This window comes from Lampetra planeri, chromosome 57, assembly GCF_965212315.1.
Source record: "Lampetra planeri chromosome 57, kcLamPlan1.2.h2, whole genome shotgun sequence".
NCBI lineage: Eukaryota > Metazoa > Chordata > Hyperoartia > Petromyzontiformes > Petromyzontidae > Lampetra > Lampetra planeri.
The window spans coordinates 1,676,168-1,694,237 of NC_136163.1; the positions used below are offsets into that span (position 1 = coordinate 1,676,168).

An 18,070-nucleotide genomic window follows, 5' to 3' on the forward strand; every position below is an offset into this window, starting at 1 on the left:
GCATCGTAACAATAGCCTGATTACTAATCTAGTATATAATTACCATAACGCCCCCCTCAAATCTTTGCACCTGATGAGTTAATGAGTTAATGATGACTTCACCCTGCTGCTGCTCTATATAAAAACGGGAGACACAGCAGAGCCTCACCATTCTGGCGAATTGCCCGATGATGCTGGATGCAATTACCAGCGAAACGTCCGTACTCAAATTGTAAATGTTGTGGTCTCGCGCTTCAATACACCGGTGGGCTAAAGCAGTGAACTATTTGTCTTTTGTCAACGTGACACTTTTTTACTGATTGGCCGTGTCGGGTGGTGGAGGGTTACGACACATTTATAAATAACGCGATCTAAACCCAAAAACGTTGATTATGAATAAAAACAATTATCAGCTCTTAGACTGACAGACTCAGATGGAGACAACACACACGCAGATTCACACAGACAGTTCGTAGCCTCGCAGACAGCTCTATTTATAGACTCGCAGGGAAACACATAACCCCGTAGAGACTAATAATAGTCTCATCAACACGAGAGACTCGCACAGAGACTCAAATATTCAATAAATGCAAACTCATGTACGGCTTTATCCCCGGTACTCATTTTCCGCAAATGAACCACGAAACCCCGCTGCTGCTGCTGCTGATCTCATCAAGGAGCGTCCCAAACCGTCGAACTTCGGTCGGCATCCTCACACCAGCAGAGGCGGGCAGCGGCGGCGTCGTCTCTGGCTCAGTCATCGAACGAAGGGCGGCGAACACCGCGCTTTTGTGGCCGTCTGGAACGCTTTTCCTGACCGACAATTAATCAATAGGAAGCCACTCACTGGGAGAGCTAAGCTGCACTTCTAAATCATCGTCTCGGTTGACGAACTCATTTCTTTACAACTGCTCGTCGTCGTTGTGTTTGTTGTCCCCCAACCACCCCGCGCGCACCTCCGATTATCACGGTTGACTACGTACGGTGCGAAAGAAGTAAAAACAAAGACAATGATCCCCCGCCGTATAGCCTTAACAGACTGTTGGGGCAAGTGCTGTTAGCGAGCACCTATGAAGGCCGGAACAGTACAAGAGGGGGTGGGTGGCCAGCCACCACGCCCGACTGCATTTGTCTCCCTAGTGGCAATGTTTTTACACACCGCACCAGGTGCTCATTTAAGGCTGAGTCGACCTAGGGGAGGCCCAGGACCGGTTCAGATAATCGTCACTGGTTTCGGCCGTGAGCTGGAATCGAACTCGTGTCGCCGGGTTCATAGCGCAGCGCGCAAACCGCTACACTCTTGTGTCTAACAACCCTGCCGTGTTGTTAGACACACACACACAGACACACACAGACACACACCGCACGCACACAGTCATGCCGAGTGTCTGCTGTGACTGATGCTGTGTCCTGTACGCGTTTTGAGATCCTTGATGAAAAGCCAGATGCACCTGTGATTATTGTTGTTGTTGTTTTTCTTGCTGGTACTGTGGTCGCATACGAGACCGCGTGACTCGGGCACAGGTCCCTTATCATCGCCATCGCTGCTTTGGCGACTCTCTCGAGATTTGCACCCTGCCGTATTGTAACGACGTCGGTATGGAGGAGGGGGCGGAGTAGGGAGGAGGAGGGAGAGGGAGGAGTAGGAGGGGAGGGAGTAGGAGGGGAGGGAGAAGGGGAGGGAGGAGAAGAGTGGAGGGGATGGAGGGGAGGGAGGAGGAGGAGGAGGAGGAGGGAGGGGATGGAGGGGAGGGAGGAGAGAGGAAGGAGGAGGGGAGGGAGGAGGAGGAGGGAGGGAGGAGGAGGAGGGGAGGGAGGAGGAGGAGGGGAGGGAGGAGGAGGGGAGGGAGGAGGAGGAGGAGGAGGAGGAGGGAGGAGGGGAGGGAGGGAGGGAGGAGGGGAGGGAGGAGGAGGGAGGAGGGAGGAGGAGGGGAGGGAGGGGAGGAGGAGGGGGGAGAGGGGGAGGAGGAGGAGGGGAGAGGGGGCGGAGAGGGGGCAGGAGGGCAGGGAGGAGGAGAGGAAGGGGGGGGGAGAGGAAGGGGGGGGGGAGAGGACGGGGGGGGGGAGAGGAAGGGGGGGGGGGGAAGAGGAGGGGAGGGAGGAGAAGAGGGGGGGGGGGTCCACACGCTCTTGGAATCGCACCCACCCGGGTTGACCATACTTCACCAAGCGGGGTCAGTACGGGTGCTGGTCACCGAGGGAGGGTTTGGTGATGGGAGGTGGAGGATGGGGGGGGGGGCAGGAGCGGTTCAGTGATCACCTGCCACTGATGGCAGCCGTGGCATGGCAATGCATTAGAATCGACTCTAGCGAGTGGAGTGTGGAGGTGCTTCTGCTGCTGCTTTCACGAGGACGAGAGGGCTGCAGCAGAGAGAGACGTCCCCTGTGGTGCCGCTGTTCCTCCACCTCCTCCGTTGGAGGAGCGCAGACTCCCACGGTGGTCTTACTCTACCACACATGTACTTACATTGCCCATATACTAACACTGCCCATAGGCTGACGTTACCCATAGACTAACATTGCCCATAGAGTCTATGGACAATCTTCTTAGGTTTTTTTTTTTTTCGGTAAAGTCACGTAGAAAGTAAAATAAAATAAAAACAAAAATCACGACGTTTCGGAGGCAACACAAGTCTCCGTCATCAGGTGGGACCGTCACAGCCAGATTAGCTGTATCAAGTGACTTGATACACCGTCACAGCCAGATTAGCTGTATCAAGTGACTTGATACAGCTAATCTGGCTGTGACGGTCCCACCTGATGACGGAGACTTGTGTTGCCTCCGAAACGTCGTGATTTTTGTTTTTATTTTATTTTACTTTCTACGTGACTTTACCGAAAAAAAAAAAACCTAAGAAGATGATTCCTTGCAGTCACGAAAGCTTCAAATCTAGAATCTATGGACAATGTTAGTCTACGTGAAATGTTAGTCAATGGCATAGCCTAACATTTCACGTAGACTAACATTGTCTATAGGCTAACATTGCCATATCATGGGACCTCCTTTGCCAGTACCAAAATATGCGAATAGATTTTCCCATTTTTTCTGGCAACAAAACAGCTGTGTTAAGATGTTAAAACACTAAACTGAAACCTTTTACAAGGAATCATGTCTGCATTAACCAAAATACTTGTGGTCAAAATGCAAACAAAAAACATCCTCTAGTCTAACACCGTTTTGAGACGAGGCTCAAAAGAAAGCTGTCTCTGGTGTGGACCAATCAGTTTCAAAGACAATGCATATATTACACTGGTCAAAAAAAAAATTCTGGCCTGGACTTTTGCCGCTGTTTTAGACTAATTTCAGGGTGCTGATTCCAAATCTGATCTCAGATTTGCTCTATCACATCTCATTTTATGCTATAGGCATACCCCATTTTCATTGATTTTACCCGAAATTAACTCTGTCACTTATGATTGCAAGTTGTTGCGAGTCAGTGACTGCTTTAGTGTTAAAATATGGTGCTGTATTTTTAGGATAGTGTGTTTATAATATCATTTTATGTAGATATCCACATTTATTTAATATTTTTCTTCTGCAGTTTTTATTAAAAATGCAATATTTTATATCTCAAAAACCTGATGTGATAGACAAAAAATTATGCCAGATTTGTAATCAGCACCCCAAAATTACCTTAAAACCGTCGGAATACCTTATGCCAGAAAAGTGTGTTGACCAGTGTTATCAGAGGATGTTTTTTGTTTGCATTCTGACCACAAGCATTGTGGTTAATGCAGTAACATGATTCCTTGTAAAAGGTTTCAGTTTGGTGTTTTAACACCTGTTTTGTTAGCCATAGGCTAACATTTCACATAGACTAAAATTGCCATCGGCTAACATTGCTCATCGACTGACATTGCCATAGACTAACATTTCACATAGACCAACATTGCTATAGGCTAAGATTGCTCAGACTAATATTGTCCACAGGCTAACATTGCCATAGGGGGGCGTCCATAAATGACGTCACGCGATTTTGGCCGATTTTTGACCCCCCCCCTCTCCCCCTCGTCACACGGCGTCACAAAAAGTCAGACCCTCCTCAAATATGACGTAATAAAGCTCTGCCCCCCCAACCATATTTCCATTTTCAAAATAAAACATGCTTCAAATCACTTTCAACTATCGTCATTGTACTGCGTATTTAATGTGGCACTGCACTCTGATATTGTAGGAGAAAACATGTATTAAAAAGGAGGCGTTGGAAAGCTGAAATTTAGCATAAAAATATTAAACGTCTAATTAATACTGCAGATGTTCAGAATATGATATTGAAATTCTCTTATAATTACAAAATATTAAAAGTAATTATAACTATAAAAAATACTTGAAACTTTGTAGTAGAACGAAGCAAAATGGAGAGTACAATTATAACAATCACATATTCATTTCACAAAATGAAAGCCCTGGTAGGATCATTAGAATCAAAATGTTTAATAACAATCATTCAAAAAATGTTCAAAATGTATGCTTCTCCATTCTCCCATGGAGAAGAAAAATGCTCCTTCATGGAATAAATAAAGGTGACCTTAGTACATTTAAATAATCAAATAGTTAATAATCAAAATGTATCAAAATTAGTGTTGTTATAACAATTCTATTTAATTAACATTTATTGAAAGTTGCGCATTTTGATGTGAGGTCATATTTCTCAACCCCCCCTCCCCCCTCGTCACACATCGTCACAAATGTTTGACCCCCCTCCCCACCCTAGGTGCGTGACGTCATTTATGGACGGTTCCTAGGCTAACATTGCTCATAGACTAACAGTGCCATAGACTAATATTTCACATGGACAAACATTGCTATAGACTAACATTGCTCAGACTAACATTGTACGTAGGCTAACATTGCCATAGGCTAACATTGCCCATAGACTAACATTGCCGATAGACTAACATTGCCGATAGACTAACATTGCCCATAGGCTAACAGAATGTCGAGGTGCTGCTGCTGCTGCTGCTACCACGACGAGAGATCTTCAGCAGAGAGAAAGTTCGTGTGGTGTTGCTGCTGCAGGCCACAGAGTCGCTTCCACCATGTCCGTAGCGTGCACGTAGCGTGCACGTAGCGTGCACGTAGCGTGCACGTAGCGTGCACGTAGCGTGCACGTAGCGTGCACGTAGCGTGCACGTAGCGTGCACGTAGCGTGCACGTAGCGTGCACGTAGCGTGCACGTAGCGTGCACGTAGCGTGCACGTAGCGTGCACGTAGCGTGCACGTAGCGTGCACGTAGCGTGCACGTAGCGTGCACGTAGCATGCGCATTGGACTTATTTCGCAGGGTGCGCTGCCAAAACCTGACCTAGATCGGAGGCGCCTCTCGGTGGCTTTTCACCTTTGATCCGTTTGTTTACGACCGAGGGGTCGGTGACCCGAGAGCGACTGGTCGGAGGAGTCCACTCCGATCGTAAAAATGAGCGGCCTCGCAGCTTCTCTGGGACAGCTGTTGACCTCGCGCGAGATACGCTATCAGAGGCGCGCCGTCTCCAAACGCGACAGGCCACGGGGCCGATGTCAAGTTAACCGAAGCACGGCGACTTTCCACGCCTCTGTGTCTATACAGGGACTAGTCCTCTACTTACGAACATTCCACTTACGAACTTTCAGAGATACGAACAAACCTGCCTCCGTATGTCCAGTGGCCCGTTCGGAACGTGAGTCGTAAGTTCGACCGCCCCGCGCAATAGATGGCGGTGGTGGCATCTACATCTACAGAACACGAAGAACCAGTGGCATCTACATCTGCAGAACGTGAAGAACCAGTGGTATCTACATCTGTGGAACGTGAAGCATCAGTGGCATCTACATCTACAGAACGTGAAGAACCAGTGACATCTATATCTGCGGAACGGGAGGAACCAGTGGCATTTTTTAAAACACATTCCATCAGCTGCCGCGGCCTCATTGGCGCGTGCATGATTTCCGGCAGCGTGAGCGAAAACCCTGGACCCCAGTTTGTTGACATTGAATTGTAGTTCATCAGCAGAGTCGGGCTTCCTAGAAACGTTGGTTCAATGCAAGCGTAAAACTCTGGACAGGTTTCTACGTGCAGTGTCTCATCAGCAGCAACAACAGCAACAGAAGAAGGAGAGTCAGGGGCTTATTGCTTGAACCGACGCTGGTGAACTGCCCAAATGTTTTCGGCAAGAGCCGGTTTCGATATTCAGTGTCGCAGCAGCAGCAGAGTCAGCACACATTAACCACTAGCTCCGCCGCACTCCTGAACACAACTTGCGCATTGTGCAACTGATTGCGTAACGAATATTACAGCAGACGGGTGCTAATGATTAAACGAGACGATGATTCATTGGCTGGTGCGATGATGATCATTAGCCCCGGGAATTTTTATCATCGTCCGCGGGGGACAAAGACTCCCCAGGTCACCTTTGCCGAGTTACGACGGAAACTGTTGGACGATTTCGATGAAATTCAACGAAGATTGAAGAAACACAACAGGATTATGATGATGATGATTAACATTTGTAAAGTGGGGACATGTCATCCGTAGACCCCCCCCCCACCACCCTCGTAACCCCCCTGAACAATGCGATAGAGGACAAGACACAGCAAATGTGGGATGCCGTGGTGTCCCACATTGTGTCTTGGCGATGAGATGTTAACTCCCTCACCTGGTATCAAGGGGCCATGGGTTCGATCCCGACCCTGACGCCTGCTGCTGTATATTTGGAGTTTGTGTGTGTCTCTCTCATCATCATCATCACGGTGGCTAGGAGATGTTAACTACCTCGCCTGGTATACAGGAGGTCATGGGTTCGATCCCGACCCTGACGCCTGCTGCTGTATATTTGGAGTTTGCGTGTCTCTCTCTCTCATCATCATCACGGTGGCTAGGAGATGTTAACTACCTCGCCTGGTATACAGGAGGTCATGGGTTCGATCCCGACCCTGACGACTGCTGCTGTATATTTGGAGTTTGTGTCTCTCTCTCTCTAATTACACTATGTAACACAAGTTTTGTTCCTGCGTAGCGAGTGTCATTTCGTAATTGCTCATGCCGATTCGTGAAAGTGATTTACAGTATAATCGTAAATCTTGAAAAATTACTCACTTCTAAATCTTTTGTAGTAAATTCTGTATTACTTTAGTATAAATACATGTTCATATTGATTCATATTTTGTTTTTTTCTGACTTGATGTGAGCGAAAAGGCACAATTTCGCCCGTTTTCTCATTGAAAATAGGTAAATTTCAAAATATCACTGTCCTGGTCACAAAAGCAAAGTTTGTGGGGAATAAGAGCCATTTTTTGTACTTTTGAGGCATAAGCAATTAGGAAATAACACTTACTACCCAGGAACAAAAAAAACGTGTTACACAGTGTTATCATCACGGTGGCTAGGATATGTTAACTCCCTCGCCTGGTATACAGGAGGTCGTTGGTTCAATCCCGACCCCTGACTCCTGCTGTATATTTGGAATTTGCCTGTCTCTCTCTCTCGTCATCATCACGGTGGCTATTAGATGTTAGCTATGTCGCCTGGTATACAGGAGGTCGTGGGTTCGATCCCGACCCTTAACACACGCTGTATATTTGGAGTTTGTGTCTCTCTCTCTTTCTTTCCCCGTGGCCGCGTCGATTTTTCTCCGGGTCCTCCGTTTTTCCCGTCAACATTTAGAATCAACGTGCCTTTGTGTGTACGTGTGATGCACTTTTTTCGCGGCGTACGTAGCAAACCGTGCTAATCGGACAACAAAATCAACACAAAAAGCAGGTTTAAAGAAATTAGTTTTCAATCTCGTTTTAGAGTATTTGGCTCCTATAAATGTCCACCTGGTGAAATCAAGAGTGCTACTGCATTGGCAATGATGTGCACAGGTACAATCACCACTCAAGAACCACTGTCAACCACAACAACTACCACCAACAAAGACAAAGATTCCCCGTATAGCCTTTAAGAGACTATTGGGGGCAAGTGCTGTCAGTGAGCCCTACCTGGGTGTGCCAGAATCACGCCCGGCCGCCTTTGTCTCCCTAGTGCGAACGTTTGCACACCACACCAGGTACTCCATTAAGGCTGAGTCGACCTAGGGGAGTCCCAGGACCGGTTCAGATAGTCGTCGCTGGTGTTGGTGGTCGTGAGCGGGAATCGAATTCGGGTCGCCGGGTTCGTAGAGCAGCGTAGCGCTAACCGCTGCGCCACCGCTCCCCACTCACCACCACCACCAAAAAGACAAAGATCCTGTAAGCGAGTAGTACCGATGAAGGCCGGCACGGTACACGAGGGGGTGGGTGGCCAGCACCACGCCCGGCCGCCTTTGTCTCCCTACTAGTGGCGATGTTTACACGTCGCACCAGGTACTCATTTTAGGCTGAGTCGACCTAGGGGAGACCCAGGACGGGCTCAGATAATCGTTACTAAACGTTACTTGCTCTTCAAAAAATATCGTACCCGAGGCTATACGGGTGACCTTTATATTTGTGTGTGCGTGCGTCTGTATAATGCATTCTTCTTACGTGCAGTGGACTTGCGTGAGTTGACTGTAGTAGTTGAACATGAAGACGCTGATGCAGATGACGGCCAGCAGGAACGGCACGGTGATTTGTCTCGTCAGGTGCCCCGCGACCTTGGCCATCGTTTTCGATGAAAGCAAACTCCAGTTGTTGGTCCACCAATCAATCGACCAATCAATCAACCAATCAACCAAACGATCAACCAAGCGATCGACCAATCAATCGACCAACCAATCAACCAATAAATCAACCAAGCGATCGACCAATCAATTAACTAATCAACCAATCGATCGACCAATCAATCGACCAATCAATCGACCAATCAACCAAACGATCAACTAAGCGATTGTCCAATCAATCGACCAATCAACCAATCAATCGATCAACCAAGCGATCGACCAACAAGGGCTACAGCAGCGCGCGACTGTGGTCTGCGAACTTGGAAGTATTTCGCACGCGCGCCCACAGAGATAGAGACAAAGGTACAACACCCAACGAGCTCCAACCTCCCCGTCCCCACCCACACAGCAGAATGTCGGGGTAAGTGCTGATAGCGAGCGGCTGCTACGATGGAGAGAGAGAGAGGGGCTGGCACACGGTGCAAGGTGGAGGAGAGGAGGCGGGTCGAGAAGACACCACACAAAAGGTAAAGGGTCCCTCCCTCCTCCACCCACCACCCGGATAGCTTGCGACATACATCGGGGCAAGTGCTCGCTCATAGCAGAGGTTTTTTTTTAGGTTAGATCGCGTAAATATGATTTATAATATAACAAATATATATTTGAGGTTGTTGGGTTTAGATTGCGTAATTATAATGTATATATAATAAATATAACAAATATATTTGAGGTTTGAGTTATATCGCTTAATTATAATATTAAAAAATATATAAATAAAACAATTATATTTACGCGATATCACCCAAAAACCTCTTATGGATAATAATGGTCGCGAAAGTCTGTTACGTGTTAAGCCAAGCGCTTACTATTAGCAAGCAGCAGCACCGATGAAGGCTGCCGGTACTGTGGCACACGATGGGGGAGGGGGGGCAGCAACCACGCCCGACCGCCTTTGTCTCCCTAAACGGCGATGTTTTATCTCACCGAAACCGGGGCACTCATTTGAGGCCGAGTCGACCCAGACGGGTGCGGTGGCCCAGGACGGGGTTCGAATATTGGCTGCCACATTGTCAGTGACTGTCGAACTCGGGTCGGCGTGGTTCGCCGTGCGGCGCTAACCACTGCGCCACCGGCTCCCCATTTTACGGCACAAAAACAAAGATCCCCCGTGTAGCCTTTAAGAGACTGTCGGGGCAAGCTGTGTTAGCGAGTAGCAGCCCTCTGTGAGGGCCGACACGGTCACGCGAGTTGGGTGGGTGGCCAGCCATCACGCCCGGCCGCCTTTGTCTCCCCAATGACGATGTTCACACAAAGAACACGGATAAACACACACACACACACCTCAATTTGAACATTCTTCAGGCTCGGCAGTCCGTCGTGTGCTGAAGTTTACGCAATCTCCCCTCCCATCCCCTTCTCCCCCCTTCGCTTTTTTTACGATCAGAGGAAACAAGAAGATGCTCGGTGTAGTCGGCACTTTGCTTCGTTCATCATTTCGTTATTTTTTTTTATGCTTTGCTTTATGTAAACCCCCCCCCCCCCCCTTTTTAAATGAAAGATTTCACGAAAGATGTAACGTTCTGCTCTCCTTACCCCTTCTCTCTCTCTCTCTACCCCCCTCTCTCTCCTCTCGTCACCACCATCACCGACACAGGTGTGCCTCACATTCCACCACCATTGTTTCAAAAGCAACGCGTTCCTCTGTTTTTTTCTCTTTTAAGCGGTGGTGGTGGTGGGGGGAGAAAATCCGGTTTTTGTGACTGGTTTCGTCGCAATGGAATTTGTACGCACGCTCGAGACGGGAGGGAGAGAGCGAGCGTCTCCTTGTTTCCTCTGATAGTAAAAAGAGAGAGAGAGAGTGGGGAGGGGGGTAGAGAGAGATGCATCCCGACATCGCCTTGTGCTCGTCACGACGCAAACCTACCAATACTTCTGACCACAATGAGTTAGCGGAAACAAACCCCAAGTGATTTTCTGAAGCAGATCATCGGTCGCCCTGTGGTAGTGGTGAAACTCAACTCAGGGGTGGATTACAGAGGGGTTCTGGCCTGCCTCGATGGCTACATGAACATCGCACTGGAGCAAACGGAAGAGTATGTTAATGGACAACTAAAGAACAAATATGGTGATGCCTTCATCAGAGGAAACAATGTCCTTTACATTAGCACCCAGAAGAGGAGAATATGCGGTGCAAGTTACAACAAGATTTAGCAGTGAAAAAAGAAAAGGATCATATCTGTGCTCTGATGTGCATCACCTGTATTTCACTTTTTGAAAAATATCAAAAATTTTGTTTTAGATTCTTTGTAAAAGTGCAGGGCAGTTATTTACTGCATCTAAAGTGAAACCATTTTTTGTCAATCTAAATAGAAAAAAGAATACTAATTTAAGTCTATCTACCATTGCATTTCTTGTTTTTGTCTTTGCTTTTTGATGTGTAACTTTTGGGGGATTTTCTACTTCTGACATATGACTTTTGCAACCGGAGAGTGTCTCATACGCGTACAGCTGTTGGATAACTATGCCTTTGTTGATTGATCCAGTAAATACAAGAATTGAGAGTAAAAAAAAAAGCGAGAGAGGCATGGGGTGGCTCCCAGCATCGACACGTGGACATCCAACCAAACGGGCCAACCGGTTTTACCCTCCAACATTTAGAATCAACGCCACGTGTTTAGAGTATTCGGCTGGCTGCTTTAAATTTCTACGCGATGATGGTGATGATGAGTCCACTTCGTTAGAGCTATCATTTGTGATGGCCAGGGTCGCTTCTGAAAAAGGGCTACATAGCAGCTCAGTGGGCTCTTACCTGGTAAAATAAAAACAATATCATCTTCTTGGTTCTTTCGGTAAAGTCACGTAGAAGACGCTGTCTTTCCGACAGACCTGTTCTTCACCTGAGGACGGCTGCTTGCGTTGTGGCCGACACGTCGTGAGAATTTTATTTTATTATGTTTTATTTTTATTATTTTATTATTTCCCTTCTACGTGACTTTACCGAAAGAACCAAGAAGATGAATCCCTGCAGTCACGAAAGCTTTAAATCGAAATAAAACAATATCGTTTAATAGTTTAATGACCTATGATGTTGCCGTGGTTTACATCCCAGAGACTCCCCCCCCCTGCCCCCCTCTGCCCCCCTCTGCCCCCCCCCCCACCCCGCCCCCCACTTTGGCAATGTCTTCATCTCGTGCCCGTGACCAGAGAGACCGCTTGAACCTTTGACCTTTTGCACGCCCATGGGTATATTTTCCGTGATGCTTTCGGGATATTGGTACCCCGTGTGTGTTAAAGGCAGTCCACCAGCGATGATTCAAGCACTGCAGGCCCTGACTGATGATGATGATGATGAGACCTTGGATGTCGAAAACCGGATCCCGAGTTTGGCTCGTGTTGACCCAACGCTGCTGTCGCAATGATACACTCCTGGAAGGGCGTGCGGCTGATGGGATTGTGTAAAGCACAATCAATCATCAATACACATTTAATGAATTCTAGATTTGAAGCTTTCGTGACTGCAAGGATTCATACTCTTAGTTTTTTCGGTAAAGTCACGTAGGTAAAAAAAACATGAAATTAAAATTAATAAAAATAAAATAATATTTTCATTTGATTTTTATGAATTTTAATTTCATTTTTTTTAATTAAAATTAATAAACAATAAAATAATATTTTTTAAAATTAATAAAAATAAAATAATATTTTTATTTAATTTTAATTTCATTTTTTTTACCTACGTGACTTTACCGAAAAAAACTAAGAGTACATTTAATGAAGTCTCAAAAAATGTTTCACGTAGCGAAACAGACGCAGCGGAGGAAGGAAGCGAATTCTTTGCTCGTCTGCCCCGTAGTCTGCATTCCGATCTCGCGATGCGCAACGAGTTGAGTCGAATCTGGAGTTGGCTGGCACTGAGTCAGTCGGTCCTGCTGAAGGTACGCCGTTGTGCTGATGGGATGCGTAAAACATTACTTTTCTCTAAATGTGTTCTCACCTTTGTTGCGACGAGATAGATATGTGAAGTAAAACCTATTTTTTTATTTACCACGCAAGGCCCCGCTGAGCCCCACTATAGGTATTTTTCAGAAGCGACCTGGCCACAAAGAATAGCTCAACCAAGTGAATTATCCTGTGAAAATGTATAGCAGCCAAACGCACAACACGTTCGATAATTATAAATGTAGAGGGATAAACCGGAGGACCCCGGAGAAAAATTCACACGACCACGGGGAGAGCAAGAGAGACATTCAATTCCACGACCTCCTGTATACCACGCGAGGTAGTTAACATCTCATAGCCACCGTGATGATGATGATGATGAGAGAGAGAGAGAGACACGCAAACTCCAAATATACAGCAGCAGGCGTCAGGATCGGGATCGAACCCACGACCTCTTGTATACCAAGCGAGGTAGTTAACATCTCACAGCCACCATGATGATGATAAGAGAGAGAGAGACACGCAAACTCCAAATATACAGCAGGCGTCACGATTGGGATCGAGCCCACGACCTCATTCATACCAGACGAGGTAGTTAACATCTCCACAACCGAGTCGATACCGCGGACGGCAGAGGCTCTGCACCGCTAGGGGACAGCAAACTGACGACTACCAACTCGAGGCTGGGCTTAACACTTGGGTCTCTCGCTCGGGTTACTCTGCCCCCTAGGGTCTGTGGGTCTGTAGGTCAAATCTATGAGTCTCGATGTTCTACTGATACAGGGCTATAAGCCTGTGGCTCTCTCTGTGAGTCGATGGGTCTCTGTGTGAGTCTGTGAGTCTCCATGTGAATCTATTGGCCCCTTAATTTATGGGTCTCTGTGTGAGTCTATGGGTCTCTGTGTGAGTGTATGGAGCTCTATGTGATTCTACGAGTTTCTATGTGAGTGGGTCTCTATTTTTCTATGGCTCTCTATGTAAGTCTATGGGTCTCCATATCAATTTATATTTCTCTTAGTCTACGGGTCCCTATGAGTCTGTGGGTCTCTATATGCGTTTATGGGGCTCTGTGTGAGTCTGCGGGTCTATACCTGAGTCTATAGGTCTCGCCTTGAGTTGATGGGCCTGTGTGTGAATCTATGAGTCTCTATATGAGTCTGTGGGTCTCTATATGAGTCTATGGGCCTCTGTGTGAGTCTATGGGGCCCTATTTGATTCTCAGTCTCTATGTGAGCCTATGAGTCTCGCTTTGAGTCGATGGGTCTGTGTGAATCTATGGGTATCCATATCAATCTATCTTAGTGGTCGGGTCTCAAAATTAGTCTATGGGTCTCTCGTTGCGTCTATGGGTCTCTGAGTAAGTCTGTCGGGTTTGTGTGAGTCTATGGGGCTCTATGAGTCTATACATTATATTTGAGTCTACTGGTCTCTGTGCGATTCTCTGGGTCTCTGTGTGAGTCTATGGGTCTCCATATCAATCTCTTTTTTTCTTAGTCTCCGGGTCTCTTTATTAATATACTAGCAGGAAGTACCCAGCGTTGCCCGGGTTTAAAAAATATTTCAAAACTACTCTTAATAATGTAACTGCAGTGCGTACTGACTGTGGTGGTACCTGCTTTCACTGCAGCAGTGCATACTGTGGTGGTACCTGCTATGATTACAGCAGTACATGCTGACTCTATAGCAGTATTTATGGACTGTATAGCACAAAGTACTCACCTGTCAGAGTGGCGTGGTGAGGCCTAGTCCCGTGCAGAGCCTCCGGCCTCGCCTAGATTACCCAGCCGGCCAAGGTGTCACCTTGGCAGGCTGGGGTTGGGCTGCTACCCCTGCCCCCCCCCCCCAGCCACGATCTCCTCGGCCGCTCTGCAGTAATAAATAATAAGTATAACCCGTAAAAACAAAGTTTTCACTATAAATTTTTATATGCGTGGCAGCGAACTTAATATAAAGGATTTAAAAAAATATTCGCCTGTGAAGGACGCGGGGATCGATCCCGCGACCTTTGGCATGGGAAGCGAGGGTGCTACCAACTGCGCTACTCCGCCACGCCCTCGATGAACGGGCCAATCGCAGCGCTAGGAAAACCAAACGGACCAATCGTGTCTCGCAAATCCCTCACATTTCGTCCAATGAAACTGCGTATGGTCCGGCGACACACAGACACACACACAGACACACAGACACACACACAGACAGACAAACAGACAGATTTGCGATTTTATATATATAGATGGGTCTCTTGTTGAGTCTATGGTCTCTATGTGAGTCTATGGGTCTCTATATGAGACTGTGGCCCGCTAGGGGACAGGAGACTCACAACTACCGACTTGAGCCTGTAGGTTTAACACTGGAATCACTCGTCAGGGTTACACTGCCCCCTAGGGTCTATGGATATGCAGGTCTGGTGGTTGAAGTCTACGAGCCTCGATTTACTTCTGATACACGGCTCTAAGCCTGCGGGTCTCTGTGTTAGTCGATGGGTCTCTATGTGAGTCTGTGGGTCTCAATGTGAATCTATTGATCTCTTAGTCTATGGGTCTCTGTGTGAGTCCATATGTCTCTTTGTGAGTCTATAGGGCTCTACGTGAGTCTATGCGTCTCAATATGAGTCTAAGGAGCTCTGTGTGAGTCTATGTGTATCTATGTGAGTCTAAGGAGCTCTGTGTGAATCTGTCTCAATGTTAATCTATTTTTATCTTAGTTTACGGGTGTCTATGTCAGTCTATGAGCCTCAGCATGAGTCGATGGGTCTCTGTGTGAGTCCATGGGTCTCTGTGTAATTCTCTGAATCTCTACATTAGTGTATAGGTCTATGTGAGTCTATGTGTCTCTATGTGATGCTCTGGACCGCTGGGGGACAGCAAACTCATCACTACCATCAACTCGAGCCTGAGATTAATAATGGCGTCGCTCGCCAGGGTTACACTGCCCCCTAGGGTCTATGGGTCTGTAGGTCTGGCGGTTGAAATCTGAGGCTCGATGTACTACTGCTATAGCTCTCTCTTTGAGTTGATGGGTCTTTGTTATGAGTCTATGGGTCTCTCGTTGAGTCTACAGGTCTCTGTGTGAGTCTGTGGGTTTCTATATGAGTCTTTGGGGCTCTGTGTGAGTCTATGGGGCGCTATGCGAGCCTATACGTTCATATTTGAGTCTACGGGTCACTGTGTGATTCTCTGGGTCTCTACCTAAATCTATGGTGTTCTATGTGAGTCAATGGGTCTCTATGTGAGTCTATTGGGCTCTGAGTGAGTCTGTGTGTCTCAATGTTAATCAATTTTTCTCTTAGTCTACGGGTGTCTATGTGAGTCTATGAGCCTCTGTGTGAGTCGATGGGTCTCTGTGTGAGTCGATGGGTCTCTGTGTGAGTGTATGGGTCTACTTGTCTATCTAGTTTATCTTAGTTTATGGGTGTCTATGGGAATCTATTCGTGTCTATGTGAGTCTATGGGTCTCTATGTGGGTCTATGGGTCTCTGTATGAGTCCATGGGTCTCTATGTTAATCTATTGGTCTTTATGTGAGTCTACGGATCTCTATGCGAGGCTCTGGACCGCTAGGGGACAGCAAACTCACCACTACCACCAACTCGAGCCTGGGCTTAATTCTGGGGTCGCTCGCCAGGGTTACACTGCCCCCTAGGGTATATGAGTCTGTAGGTCTGGTGGTTCAAATCTATGAGTCTCGATGTACTACTGCTATAGCTCTCTCTTTGAGTCGATGGGTCTCATTTTGAGTCTCTGGGTCTCTATGTGAGGCTATGGGTCTCGAAAATCAAAGTCTTGTTTCTTCTGCGCATTCGTCCTCGCTACGCTTGGGCGAAATGACAACAGAATTCTAGATTGGAAGCTTTCGTGACTGCAATGATTCATACTCGTAGGTTTTTTTCGGTAAAGTCACGTAGGTAAGAATAAATAATAAAAATAATATAAATAACAATAGAACTACAAATGATAAACACGACGTTTCGGAGGCAACACAAGTCTCCGTCATCAGGTGGGACCGTCACAGCTAGATTTACTGTATCAAGTGAGGCAAAATTCCAAGAGAAAAGCTCTTAAATACAAGTTAAGGGGGGGAGGGGGGAGGGGCTTATCTGAATGTGGTAGCCAATGAATGGAGCAGAATGATCCACGCGGTGGGTCGCGGCATTTATGTGCGCGGTAGGACGGCAGTCGCCAAAAATAGATACATTTATTACGATTTTGACTTCCGTTTATTTTGAATCCCAGGGTCCCGCCATTAGGTTAAATTCCTACTACTGCAATTCCTACAACTACGATTCCTACTACAACAATTCCTAATACTACAATTCCTACTACTACAATTCCTACTACTACGATTACTACTACTACGATTTCTACTACTACTACGATTCATACTAATATTATTCCTACTACTACTACAATTCCTACTACTACAATTCCTACTACTACAATTACTACTACTACTACGATTCATACTAATATAATTCCTACTACTATGATTCATACTACTACGATTCCTACTAATACAATTCTTACTACTATAATTCCTACTACTGAAATTTATACTGCTACAATTCCTAATCCTACTACGATTCCTACTACTACAATTCATAATCCAACTACGATTCCAACTACTCCTACTGGTACTACGTGTTAAACGGAATTTAAATAGAGTGCTGTAGCTAAGTGGCCGTGTTATTACACCTCGTCTTCTTCTGAACTTTTCTCACTCTTGCGTTACGTCCTGTGACACATCGAACGTCCATTGTGGGGGGTGGGGAGGGAAGGGGAGGGGTCAGAGGTCGCAATCGGGTACCCGATACCCGTATCCTACCCGATACCCGGCTACCCGTATCCGGCCGGGTACGGGTATGGGTAGGCCGTGAGTCACTGGTGAGTAATCGTTTGTCACTCATTTCGGGTAGGGTACGGGTAGCGTACGGGTACCCGTATCCGGCCGTGTACGGGTACCCGCTTGCGACCCTGGTGCGGCCGGGTACGGTTGGGGAATCAAAACCCGTTTGCGACCTCTGGGAGGGGTAGTGCGGTGTTTATGACGGTTGTGTTGTAATATACGCCGAAAGACCCAGGGTCACGGCTACGGTCATCCACGGGGAATGATCTTCAGCCAGGGTGCGGTGCGCGACAACTCGGCCCGGGTCACAAAGACAAAGATCCCTCGTAAAGCCTGAGCAGACTGTTGGGGCAAGTGCTGTTAGCAAGCACCTATGAAGGCCGGAACGGTGCACGAGGGGGCAGGTGGCAAGCACCACGCCCCACCGTCTTTGTCTCCCCAGTGGCGATGTTTACACACCACACCAGGTATTCATTTTAGGCTAAGTCGACCTAGGGGGGGGGGCGGTTCAGATAATTAACTGAACCGGTCCTGGGCCTCCCCTCGTTTTAATTGTTATATTTGTATTCAGCATATTAAAATCCATACTAAACAGCACATTTCATCTCTGAAGCAGAGGACGTCTAAAAAATTGTAGACCAGTGTTATCGTCACTGGTGTTGACCGTGAGCGGGAATCGAACTCGGGTCGCCGGGTTCGGAGCGCAGCACGCTAAAT

The 18,070-nt window shown here is 47.1% G+C and overlaps 1 protein-coding gene and 1 pseudogene across 1 annotated transcript in view; one reads left to right on the forward strand and one right to left on the reverse strand.

Moving 5' to 3' along the window:
• LOC144735751 (alpha-2,8-sialyltransferase 8E-like) overlaps positions 1 to 8,672 on the reverse strand; it is a 53,590-nt gene extending 44,918 nt beyond the window's left edge. The window contains exon 1 of the mRNA XM_078618252.1: positions 8,458 to 8,672. Within this exon, the coding sequence (XP_078474378.1) occupies positions 8,458 to 8,576 (119 nt within the window). The 5' untranslated portion in view covers positions 8,577 to 8,672. The remainder of the gene's footprint in view (positions 1 to 8,457) is intronic.
• A 1,842-nt stretch (positions 8,673 to 10,514) lies between these two features.
• Positions 10,515 to 10,851, forward strand: LOC144735819 (U6 snRNA-associated Sm-like protein LSm6 pseudogene; annotated as a pseudogene).
• Positions 10,852 to 18,070: the final 7,219 nt, after the last annotated feature.